The sequence below is a fragment of the Pteropus vampyrus genome, unplaced genomic scaffold, assembly GCF_000151845.1.
Source record: "Pteropus vampyrus isolate Shadow unplaced genomic scaffold, Pvam_2.0 Scaffold59, whole genome shotgun sequence".
Classification (NCBI taxonomy): Eukaryota; Metazoa; Chordata; class Mammalia; order Chiroptera; family Pteropodidae; genus Pteropus; species Pteropus vampyrus.
Genome location: NW_011888840.1, coordinates 2460612 through 2474121, shown reverse-complemented (window position 1 = coordinate 2474121; position 13510 = coordinate 2460612). Strand labels below are relative to the sequence as shown.

Sequence of the window (13510 nt, the reverse complement as noted above, 5' to 3'; positions counted from 1 at the left end):
ATTTTAATAAGTAGAATGTTTTATATTCAAGGATGTTTTAATATTCTAATGACTAAAGTAATTTTATTAGTAAGGATTTCACCCTTGATAGTAATCTACCGTAAAGCAAGCACAGTTGTTCTTTATAGCTCCTCTATAAATGAGTGTTTAATGAAGTAAAGTATATGTTATACTATACAATATAGATATATTCTAAAGGTTTTTTCAGCAGATATTATTGGGACCTTGATAGGCACGGTGTTGGACCACATAAGAAGAACTGCTACTAGAACTGCCCCAGATTTTTATACTGTAATGAAATAAATTTTGCTTTCATTAAATGCTTTTGTGGAGAGATACTTTGTTGTAATTATTATGATGAGTTAAGAATCATGAATTCATTAAGGAGCGACCTACCCTCAAGAAGAGCCAGAACGATAGAACCATGGAAACTGGCTTGGTCTGGATCACACCCTGGAGATTATGGGTGCTCTTGAAGGTTCTTAGAACCAGTCTGGTTCTAAGACCATGGGGCAGCAGCTCCAGAAAATGTCTGGAATACACCTGAGAGCTATACATGTCAGGGATTCCTGCCCTCCCCCGCTGAGGAAACCTTAATGTAGCACATGATTTTGAACTTAATAGAAAAGTAAATTTGTTTCCACCTTGAGACAAATGACCATAGAAACAATTTAGTCTATTTGCAATTTTAAGACTGTGAAATATTGTTTGTTGTATTTTATAATAAAACAATGTTTTAACAATATTAGAGAAAACTTGTAAACACTGCACATAAAAATGTCACCCGTAATCTCATGATAAATTCATTTTTTTATATTCTCATCTAGTTTGTCCACATGCATACATATTTTCCCATAGTCATTTTATAATTAATATGCAAATTTTGTTCTGATTTTTAACAGTAAATGGATAAAAAACTTTTCTTATTTCTACTCAGTTATCATTTTTAATGGCAATATAACTATTGATTTGATCAGTTATTTTTTTAAACATATTTCTCTACTGAAAGTTTAACTAAAAATAGTTTTCAAATATAATTATGATTACAGTCCTGGATGCATTTAGAGCATAACTTTTCCTTCATTGGCAGACTTCACTGTACTTGAGTTTTAATTGCAAAGCCACTTAGCTACTCAGTTGTGCAATTGAACTCTAACCCTGTCTTACAGGTAAATAGTGCAAGGTTCCCCAGATTGATTTTGAGTTCTGTTTCTAATTGACCTTCAAATAGAGGATGTCTGTCAGCTAACGGTGATTTCTGTATGGCTATTCTGCTGTCCCAGCCCCACTGTATTTTAATGACAAAGGAGGTGAATTGAAATAGAAATTCTTAATTCCATATTTTTGACCCTTCTGCTTTTTTATTCAGTTTGTGTGCCTGGTCAGCTGATTAAGTTGATTGAGAAAGAAAAAGAGAATAATATTAAGTAAATAGTATTTCTTCATCCCCCAAAAGAATTTTTTAGAGATTGGAAAATAGCATCAATTAGTTACCTATTGTGTATCGGTGTGTTTGAAGCATTTTAATTTGATCAGCCTCCGAGGTAGCTACCACTAGTATTTTCTCCAGGGGCAGCCTTCTCTGCTTCTTTCCTAGAAGCCCCCTGCAATGTCCTCATGTAGTTCCTGAAGCCTTCTCATTGCATTGATCGTAGTTATTCTAAGTAATTGTTTACTGCCTATTTTTCTTGTTCAACTGCTAGTACTTGGCAGACCAGAGAGAATTTGTCTTGGTCACTGCTGTATCTCGAGTGCCTAATATAATGCCTGGCACATGGTTGACATTCAACAAATAGTTGCTGGATGAACTTGTCGAGTTGAAGAATCTTGATTTTATAGGTGAGAAAACTGAAGTTGTAATGAGAAACTTTTCCGGTCACCTAATTACCGAATGATAGCGGGGACTGTAAAACTTGTGGTTTTGCCCTATATCACATTGTTTCTGTGAATTTTTTCCTCCGAGCCTAGATTTTTTTTTTTTTCATAAAAATAGAGTGATCGTACTGAGGTTCTTGGTTCTCCCCAAATAACGACTTTATAATAATGATGCCGAAGATGCCTTTGTTTGTGCTTTGGTCTGTTTTTAGGCTATATACTATATATTATAGTAGAGTTGAACCATTGGACCAAATCTTGAGGCTCTTTTGGGATTCGCAGTCTCCCTTTAGAAATGTTAAGTAATATACTGACTCTGGGTTTGTTAGCAAAACATGAGCTAACAGTTTTAAGAGGAAAGCGGAAAGAGTCCATGTAGTTGGGTATAGAAGTGACCCGAGGTTGAGACAATCTAATGCCCAGATAATCAGATTTTTAGGCTTTTGCATTACTGAAGACATTTTTTAAAAGCCTCTCTTTTAAGCAGCTTATTTAAATTCTATTGCCAAGACCAATGCTTTTAGAAGAAAAAGCACAATTGTGCATATACATTAAATTATATATAATGTATGAATATTTAATTTTCATGACTTCAGCAAAGAAATATTTAAGCTTGTAAAATTTGTTTATATCTACTTAAATTCTTACAAACCGACCGTTCTGAGTTAGTGATCTATAAAGAAGAGATGTACAAGGAATCATTTGGTAGCATATTCTATTTTTATGCTAGGTAACATAAAAAAATAGGTTTAACTCAAGAGCTAGAGAGCGCAAGACAATAAAGAGATCTTAGCTCATTTCTCTTCCGTATCTCTCATTAGTGCTGGCTACTCTGTTCTACCCTTGGGTGCCCCAGGCCTGCCTTCTGCAGTGAAACAACCTGAAAGGACACATTAAAGTCTCTTTGGATTAATTCTGAAATTTCATGGCTCAGCATTGGCAAGCTGAGAAGGATTTTTGATAAAACCGATATATCGTCTTGAAAGTGTTTACTTTTTTTAAGGCAAAGACTTTCAGACATATCTCGGAACCCATCAGTGGTGGCAGTAGGGACTGTGGGATCCATGGGATGGGGTCAGCAGGTGGTTCAGCCTCTTTACGTCTCTAACCAGACAGCTATTTTTTTTAAAAAATCTATTTTGCAGCAGGGTTTCTCATAGAATTTTGTTAGAATAAAAGGCTCCCCTGCTTACAACAAAAAGTTTGAAAACTGCCACTTTCTGGAAATACAGTCTCAGGAAAAGCCTCTATCTTTGACTTTTAGCTATTACTATCCGCGCCCCCCCCCCCGCCCAATTAAATATAATCTAAGATTCTAGCAGAATAACAGTCACAAAAGAGCTTACTCCCCTGCCTTTCAACAACTTTCATTCACTCTCAAAAATGTGGGTGCTGTCATTCATGTTCCTCCACTTACTTAAAGCTATTAGAGGGGTTCCCTGTTTCTAATGACAAAAAAATGATCAAACAGCTATGCTAACACTTGGAAAAAATAGTAGTGTCCCTATTGCATTGAATAAGAGAGATGGCATTAGCTTAGTTTATAACATTTAATTAAGAAATAGTTTTCAATTTCAGATTTCTTTATACTCCCTTAGATACCAAAGATGTTTTAAAGAAGAAAAAAAGAATGACATCTTCGAGTAGGGATTTGGACTGTTGACACTATTATTACTAAGCTGATGGTCTTTATTTTATAATATGAGAAATTAGGGAACGGGGGCATTTAGTCTGACTTGCCATCTGTTGCTTTGATCCACCCAGTGGATGTGTAATATGTATTTGAGAAATCCCAGTGAGGAGGACATCACCACCTTCAATAGGCAGGGCGTTCTCTATTTGGACAGCTCTGTTTCCTAAAAATGTTTCTTCCTTCGCTGGGTCAGTGCATCTCTTCATCAAGACCTGCTTTTGCTTTATAAACTTTGAAGTAAACTTTTTTTCTCCTCATTTAGGCAGGATAAGACTTATGCTAGTAAATGAATAGTTTTAATTTGTGGTAGAGCATAAGTGAGACCACTTACTCATTTATTTTTATTTGGTTTAAACTTCAGAAGCACATCAACTTTAATGGATTTAGCATCAAAATTTTAAATATTTTGGGTACGAAATTGTTAAAATGTAATCATATGAACAGAATGCACTTTTTCTTGATGATTCAAGATCATTCTTATGAATTTCAGCTATTGTTCTCTATGGCAATGCCCTCGGGGTATGTTGAGTTTTGTAGGATAGTTTTTCTATTCATTGTAGTTCAAGTTAATAAACATTTGGTGAGTCCCTGCTTCCAAACTTGTATGTGAAGGGGACAGAGAAATGAATGAGAAGACAGCCAAGACAGTTCAGCTAGGAGAGCATTAGGTTAAAAATTTAAAAGTTCCTTGCCTCCATCCAGAGTTTCGGGAGCTTTGTTATATCTCAACAAAGCTATTACTTAAAAAAAGAAGAAAAAGAATGAACCACACACCTACAATGAGGATACCTGGAGTTTGGATAGGTTCTGGGCCAGAAATGTAACATTCCTCTATTACAATACAGTCAGTACTAGAAAATAAACTGGGGAGGGGTCAGGCCAAGGTACAAGGAGGCGTTGATCTGTAAGGCAGACAGATCATCGCACCAAGTGCACAAATGTGCGCTGGCCTGAGGAGCAGCCTGCACTGAGCGTCCCTTGGAGCAGCAGTCGTTTCTGCTGTGCTTAAAACACAAGGAAAGAGGTGTCAGGAAAATGAGATCAGGCCACTGCATGGCTTCAGGAGTTTAGACTTTATTCTTTTAGTATCGGCGACTTATCGTAAACTTTAAGTCAGGAGACTGATATGACTAGATATGTTTTACAAATTCGGGTAGCATTGTGGGAAATGACTGAGAATGATGTTTCTGAAACTTCGGTCATTCACAGTCCATCTTTGCTACTTGTGCCATATTCGGACGTGCTTTGGGGATGATGAAATGGACAAGCAGGAAGAAGAGGGCATAGCCGATGGATTGAATTTCTTACACACTTAATGGCCATAGCCTCTGAGTATCTCTGACTGTTTTTCATAGTTTTAAAGTTCCTCCCTTATTAACAGATTATCATTTCACATTGATAATAGTGTGCTTGCCAAAGCCGACTCTTACCCCCACTTCCTTTCCAATATATAGATGGCTGAAAAATCCAAATAAACAGCCTGGGTGGGGGCTGACTCATGAGTACAGTATATGACCTTTGGTGAGTTGGCTTGGAGACACTATTTTGAACCTTAGAGGACTTTTTTTCTGGTTCCAGTCTTATTCTAGATTTTTATAACAGCCATCCAACAGCTTCATACAAGTCAAATATTAACTGTAATTTGTTTAAAAAGGTCCTAATCACTCATTTAAAAACATTTTCAAATTTATTTTGATGTAGGTGATTGGAGTTGTGCTTCAAAAATTTCAGCAGTTCAACAGTATTTATTTTATCTGCCAACAATAAGCTCTTTACTTGATTGCACCATGAAAAAGCTGCTAATGAGACTTGTTGAGCACAAAGATGAACTTGAAGAACCAAAAGCCATTGTTTTCAAATGAAGAATACTGAACGGTTTTATGCCTCGATGCTTTTTAATCACCACTGAGATTGTCCCCATAACATCAGAATGGCAAGCAGGCGAAAATCAACGACACCCTGCATGGTTCTTGCCAGTGAACAGGATCCAGACCTGGAGTTGATATCAGATTTGGATGAAGGGCCTCCGGTACTTACGCCTGTAGAAAACACCAGAGCGGAGAGCATCTCAAGTGATGAAGAAGTTCATGAATCTGTGGACTCTGACAATCAGCAAAATAAAAAAGTTGAAGGTGGCTATGAATGTAAATATTGTACTTTTCAAACTCCAGACCTAAATATGTTTACTTTTCACGTGGATTCAGAACATCCCAATGTAGTGCTAAATTCATCCTATGTTTGTGTCGAATGCAATTTTCTTACCAAAAGGTATGATGCACTTTCTGAGCATAATCTGAAATATCACCCGGGAGAAGAGAATTTTAAGTTGACTATGGTGAAACGAAATAACCAGACAATCTTTGAACAAACCATAAATGATCTGACTTTCGATGGTAGTTTTGTTAAAGAGGAGAATTCAGAGCAAGCTGAATCTACAGAAGCTTCTGCTTCGGGAATATCTATCAGTAAAACTCCTATCATGAAAATGATGAAAAATAAAGTGGAGAACAAACGGATTACAGTTCATCATAACTCAGCTGAGGATGTCCCAGAAGAGAAAGAGAACGAAGTCAAACCGGACCATGAAGAAACGGTGGAAAGTCCAAGTTCTTCAGCTTCTGAATCTAATAGCAGTACTTCCGTTGTCAACAGAATACACCCACACGCTGCCAGCACAGTGGTCACCCCAGCGGCAGTCCTTCCTGGACTAGCGCAGGTGATAACGGCTGTGTCAGCCCAGCAGAACTCCAATTTGATTCCCAAAGTCTTAATCCCCGTTAACAGCATCCCCACCTACAATGCTGCGTTGGATAACAACCCCCTTTTGCTTAACACCTACAACAAATTCCCTTACCCGACGATGTCAGAAATTACTGTTCTTTCTGCTCAAGCAAAATACACAGAGGAACAGATCAAGATATGGTTTTCAGCCCAACGTCTAAAACATGGTGTGAGCTGGACTCCGGAGGAAGTAGAGGAGGCAAGAAGGAAGCAATTCAACGGGACAGTACACACTGTACCTCAGACCATAACTGTTATTCCTACCCACATTTCCACAGGAAGTAATGGCTTACCATCCATTTTACAGACATGCCAAATAGTTGGTCAGCCAGGCCTGGTCCTTACCCAAGTAGCTGGAACAAACACCTTGCCGGTAACAGCACCTATAGCCTTGACAGTGGCAGGGGTGCCAAATCAAACCAACGTACAGAAAAGCCAGGCACCGGCTGCTCAGCCTGTCGCAGAAACAAAGCCAGCAGCGGCAGCAGCTCCAGCTTCTCAGCTTGTCAAGCACGAAACCGCACTGGCAAACCCTGATTCGTTTGGCATTCGGGCAAAAAAGACTAAAGAGCAACTGGCAGAATTAAAAGTTAGCTACCTTAAAAACCAGTTTCCCCACGATTCGGAAATTATCAGACTTATGAAAACCACAGGCCTGACAAAAGGAGAGATTAAGAAATGGTTCAGTGACACGAGGTACAACCAGAGAAATTCAAAGAGTAATCAGTGCTTGCATCTCAACAACGATTCCTCCACCACTATTATCATAGACTCCAGTGACGAGACCACGGAATCCCCGACTGCTGTCACCTCGCAGCATAAACAGTCCTGGAATCCTTTCCCTGACTTTACTCCCCAAAAGTTTAAAGAGAAGACCGCAGAGCAGCTTCGGGCCCTTCAGGCAAGCTTTCTCAACAGCTCCGTACTTACAGATGAAGAATTAAATAGGTTACGAGCGCAAACCAAACTCACCAGAAGGGAAATTGATGCTTGGTTTACAGAGAAGAAGAAATCGAAAGCTTTAAAGGAAGAGAAAATGGAAATAGATGAAAGTAATGCAGGTAGTTCCAAAGAAGAAGCCGGAGACACTTCTCCCGGAGATGACTCTGGTGCGCCTAAGTCGGGGAGTTCAGGCAAGATATGTAAAAAGTCACCCGAGCAGCTGCACATGCTCAAAAGTGCGTTTGTCCGAACACAGTGGCCGTCGCCGGAAGAGTATGACAAGTTGGCTGAAGAAAGCGGGCTTGCTAGAACAGACATAGTTAGTTGGTTTGGGGACACCCGTTACGCTTGGAAAAATGGAAACTTAAAATGGTACTACTACTATCAGAGCGCCAACTCCAGTGGCATGAACGGTCTGTCTTCCCTGAGGAGAAGGGGCAGGGGCCGACCCAAAGGAAGGGGAAGGGGTCGGCCGCGCGGGCGGCCCAGAGGGGGCAAGAGAATGAACAGCTGGGACAGGGGACCGTCACTCATCAAATTCAAAACTGGAACTGCAATCCTTAAGGATTATTACCTGAAGCACAAATTTCTTAATGAGCAAGACCTCGATGAACTTGTTAACAAATCACACATGGGCTATGAGCAGGTCAGGGAGTGGTTTGCAGAGAGGCAGAGAAGATCAGAGTTAGGTGTAGAATTATTCGAGGAAAATGAGGAGGAAGATGAAGTTATCGATGATCAGGAAGAGGATGAAGAAGAAACAGATGATAGTGACACTTGGGAACCCCCTCGACATGTGAAGCGGAAGCTCTCTAAATCAGATGACTGAAATGTAAGTTTTTAATCTGAGCGTATGTTCATCAGCCACATTTAGAACAGTCACTTTGTTTCTGTCATCTTCGCGTTTGATAGTTTTTCTAAAACAGTTTTTCTTTTAGTAAGAGGACTAGGTGCCGCAAGGATAGCCAAGAAATATATGATTATCATGTGTAGTCTGATTATTATGATTGTTATGTTTATTACGTAGAGTTTAATCCTGCTTTCATTGTTTTATATGGATTTTTTTTTTACTTTGTTTTAAGGGAAAGTCACCCATTCTCTAAGAAGGGAGACTGGTGGGCAGGGGGAAATTCACAAATACTAAAGATAACTAAAAATGTATTTCTTGCAACCCTCCTTCACTAAAGCTTCATTTTTTGCCTATTTAAGGAAAGAATTCAAAAACGAAAACTAAAAAGAAGGGGAAAAGTATACCGAAGGAAAGACTTGCAACAGGGGTGAGGAATGCTCAGTTTTAGGAAACTAGGTGAAAATGGGTATTTTTTTTATTCATCGTATTGCCCTTCCAAACTATTAGACTTTTAACTAGAGTTTAAAATGCTTTATGTATTAAAATTATTCAATATTTTTTCTATTAAAAGCCAAAGGTTTGTTTTAGGCTATATATAAATTCTGTGTTTGCTTAGGTGGCATCTGTTTTTGGAAACTGTGATATAAATTATTCGTCTTGTAGATCAAAAGGTAAATAACAGATTCAATATTAAATCAGTTGCCTAAAATGTCTTTTCATTCTTTGATATAAAATACACCTGCTACCAGCAGAAATAATGTATTTGGTTAAAAATATCTTTCAGTAGTCATAAAAGTGCAAGTAAATATGCTTTAAATTTGATAGGTTTGGCATGTTCCTTAAATCTTAATTCTTTTATAGATCGGGTTCATTAAAATTTAACTATAGTTGCAAATCAGAGTTAAGACTTCAATTCTTAACACTTTTGTAATTCATAGTGTAGTTCTCTTCTTTACTTTTGGTTTTGGAATGTTCCAGGATAAAACTCGTACTTTTCTAAAAACAATACAGGTGTCATGAAATGTTCGTTTATGTCTGTCTGTGGTCCAAGAGCATCTCATTATTAGAAATGACTGCAGTGTTGTCAAACTGTAAGGAGGGAAATGAGGTACAGAGCCTCGTGATTACATGAGCATATTTACTTATTTCCTTAGCCTTTGCATCCCTACCCCATCCTCTGCTTTTATGCTCCATTGATTCCCCAACGTCTTCTTCCCTGTTTTTTTTTCTGTTAAAACAATTATTTATCAAGCACTTAATATGTATCAGACACTATTCTTATTGCTTTGCAATCCTTTTCCAGTTTTCTTTTCATTAACTTTTTTTCAGGCAGAAAAACAATTGAAACTAAAAATGCACCTACTTTTGAATAAATCTCATTCCACATTATAGAGCATAATGTAAGTCACAAGAAATTAAATAGTTTTTATAGCTTTATCCTGAAGCAAAGCCCTCCTTTTGGTATGTCAGAAATCTTCAGGGCTGGCTTTCTTCTAACCCAGATGCATAAAATATTTTTAACAGGCTTTTTTTTTTTATTATTGCTAAACACAAGAATGTGTACTTAGCCAAGATTAAATCAACAAATTTTTTGCCTCAATAAGTTGTTGTTGTTGTACTGATCTCTGCAGTGATTTTGTAGGGAATTGCAGTCTTCTAAAAATAATGTGAACTTTTTTTGAACAGTTTAATTGGATCTTACTTTAAGTTTATGTGGATGAACATAAACTTATGTTATATATTAATACTGTAATGGATACTACAGTCAGAAAATTCACACAAAGCCACAGTTTTCAAAAACTTTTATCTTATATGTTATACATGTACTTTTGTGGTACGTGTACAGGCTTGCCTTGCTTTTAAAATATACACAAGTCAAAAATTATAAAATGTATTAATTAACAAGTTATCATTGGCTTAAAATAATTTTTATCTTACAAAAGGATTCATTATAAGCTTCCTTTAGTTACTTTTTCATTTAAATATGATTTGACTTACAAAAAAAAAGTAACCAAAACCTTTTCGAAACAGTTATTGCAAAAAGTTATGGGGGACACATTCCAAGACCCCCAGTGAATCCCTCAAACCGCGGATAGTACCAAATCCTATACATACTATGTTTTTTCCCTATATATACGTACCTATGATAAAGTTTAATTTATAAGCTAGGCACAGTAAGATTAACAGAAATGACTAATAATAAAATAGAACAATTATAACAATATAGTGTAATAAAAGTTATGTGAATGTGGTGTCTGTCTCTGTCTCTTTCTGTCTCTCTCTCCCTCTGTTTCTCTGTCTCTGTCTGTCTGTCTCTCTCTCTTTCTCACTCTTTCTCACTCATAACTGATCTGATAACCTAGAGGGCTACTGAGTGACAAATGGATGGGCAGGTAGCAGATACAGCATGGATTCCCTGGACAGAGGGATGATTCACATCCTGGGCAGGATGTAGCACGGTGGCATAAGATTTCATCATGCTGCTCCAAACGGCACACAATTTAAAATTTATGTATTGTTTATTTATGGACTATTCCTTTCAATATTTGTGGACTGTGGTTGACCACAGCTGACTGAAACCATAGAAAGCGAAACCGCGGATAAAGAAGGACTACTCTACATCTATATCTTTCACTCAAGCCATCCTGTATGGCAAGTCCTCACTTAACATTGTCGATACGTTCTGTGACTTTAATTGAAACGATGGATAAGGAAACCAGTTTTACCAATAGCTAATTGACATTAGCAAGAATTAAGTTCCTGCAGCATCTCATCAATGTTATAATAAAATGTTATTTGAGGACCTGCTGTATATAAATAGAAAAAATATGTCTTTAGATTTCATAGTCTGTTTATTACCAATACTAACGATGAAATGTGTACTTCCTCCTAATTCTTAATAAATTATTATATATAGGTGAAAAAATGTCTGTAAGCATATCTGGTATCTGCAGAACATATACATAGGAATTGTACAGAGATCTAGTGCACTATGTGAGGTATGTGGCAAATGATCTCAGTATCAGTGAAGACAGAGGATGTGTTTTCTTAGCTGACTTATATCACTTTTGTTTCTGAAAGTGTTAACCATTAAAATATGATTTTCCTTATTTATTTTTTCCAATTTTTAAATTTATTTTTTAAAGTATAGTTGGTAGACAGTCTATATTGGTTATATTAATTTCAGGTGTACGATGTAGTGATTTGACATTTTTATACCTTACAATGTTATCACCCCACTAGTTCGAGTAATCACGTGTCACCGCGCAAACTTATCATAGCATTATCCACTGAATTCCCCTCCTCCTTTTCACCCATTCTCCCACCCCCTCCCTTCTGGTGACCATCCCTTTGGTCTCTGTTTCTATGAGTCTGTTTTTGTTTTGTTTGTTTTGTTGTTAGATTCCACATAGAAGTGAAACCATACGGTATTCTTTAAAATTTTAGTTTTTTATTATGTTTTTCTCTTATAGCTGCCTAAACGTTGGAGGAGAATCAATTCTTCAACTCAAGATTTCTGATTTACTGTGAATGGGCCCAATGTTTGATGACACTGAAAATGTTTTGGGGCATGCACATTCTCAATAAATAGGATCCCATGCCCAAAAGAAATGGAACTCAATGTTGTGCCAAAGTTAAACTACTGCGGTTGGTGGACGTTCTGCAATGTAAATAGAATACTAATTAAAAAACAACTTGTAAAAATTGAAATTTTAATACAGTACATTTTTATTCTGATACAATGGAGACATTCTGATTCTAAGACTTTCGGAAGGGGTTTTATGACCACTAGAGCTTGTCCTCATATTTTGTCTAGCTTAATACTGTATGTCTAGTAAGATGGGCCTTATTGTCTGTATTCTTTGACATGTGATTAAGCTTATAGCTTTGAGTGACCAAACATATTCCAGAGTAAAAATTGTTAGAAACAGGCAAAAGGAAAATCCTGATTTATTTCTATGTCTTATTTATCAAGTCATGCACGAAGATTAAAAGTTGTGCATGGACTTATACATTTTCAGTGTAAGTGAAAAAATAGACTATTGACACATGTTGGAACAATAAGATTTTATGGTATTATTGGCCCTTAACGATTGTATCTTTCATTTGAATGCATTCATGGATACCACTATAACTACTTGTAATACTTCTGTTATTTTTCATTAGAAGCCGAATTTACTTTTTATTCAACTGAAGATAATAATGAAGAAGGAAAAGAAACTGGCGTAAGAATTTAGATAGGGTGAAACTCAAATAAATACTGTACCAAAAATGTGAAAAAAAGAATTATATAGTAAATAAATACTTACTGTTTTCTTACAATCATGGAAATCAGAAATGTTGTACAGGTGTCAGATTGGAATTTTCAAGAATTATGTTTCAGTGAAATTCTACTTTGTGTAACAATGTCAGTGGAGAAAAAAACTTGGAACTGCTCATAATGAGTTAAAAGTTAGCTTTTCACTCATGAATCACAGAAGCGTTAACTGTTAACTCTTGCCATATCAGGAGACTGAAAGTTCATGCTCATGATCTATAAAGACCGGTGCTGTTCATTCATGTTGGGAAGGACCCTTTCTTTGTGACTATTGGACCATTTTTCAAAATGTGCTTTCTTCATAAAAGAAATATTCAGTTCAATTAGCTTTGGATTTTTAAATGGTTCCCCCCCACCCCCCACCAAATGACCAGATGTAGTGGGCTTGGCCAGTTTATCTAATTTAATGAATAATAAATATTAAGCTCTTGTTTTTACCTAAATGTTTGTCAGCTAATGAAAATGTTATGAAAAAGCCTTGAATATGCATGCTGCTTTTCATTTTTATAAACTTTTTATTTTTTAACTATAGCTTTATTAGTAATTCCAAAATGCTGCAATTTAGCTGATTTCTTCACTCAGACAGCTGGCTTCGTGGGTGGCTTTTTCATACTACTGTTAACTTTTTTTAAAAGAAGCAATGTAAAGACTGTAACAATTTAATGCACTAAACTGTTCTTTCTTTTACATGTTTAAAAACTTCTTAAAGTACTCTGTATTATAATGATTAAATTGCTCCCTTTTTTAAACCATTGCTAATGTGGTCTGATTTTGTTTGTCAAAACATAATTTTTATGTTTTTAAAATTCAAAATGTCAAATATTGGACAAGTATGAAGCCTTTGAATATATTTGTTTCCCTGCAGCGTGTTAACTTTGTATAGCTGTAAATAACTATTAGTAATGTTCCCACCCCCTGTCTCTTTTATAGACTTGGAACTTAATTCTGCTCTGATGTTTGCTAGCTTTTAAATATATTTATTTGACAGCAAAAGAACCCTCTCCTGGTTGATTGTGTCCTTGAATACAAAATAAAAGTTAGCAGTGATTAG

At 36.6% G+C, this 13510-nt stretch overlaps 1 protein-coding gene across 8 annotated transcripts in view; it reads left to right on the top strand.

Annotated features, from left to right (window-relative positions):
* Window positions 1-13510, top strand: part of ZHX1 (zinc fingers and homeoboxes 1) — a 24160-nt gene extending 10650 nt beyond the window's left edge. For 4 of the 8 annotated variants that reach the window (XM_023530969.1, XM_011360776.2, XM_023530970.1 and 1 more), the window contains 2 exons: window positions 5270-8123; window positions 11615-13213. In XM_023530969.1, coding sequence (XP_023386737.1) covers window positions 5499-8120 — 2622 coding nt within the window. In that variant the 5' untranslated portion in view covers window positions 5270-5498 and the 3' untranslated portion in view covers window positions 8121-8123; window positions 11615-13213. Of the gene's footprint in view, window positions 1-1698; window positions 1840-5269; window positions 8124-8500; window positions 8598-11614 lie in introns of those variants that run through there. The other 4 variants (XR_002780481.1, XR_002780480.1, XM_011360779.2 and 1 more) reach the window with 4 other exon arrangements.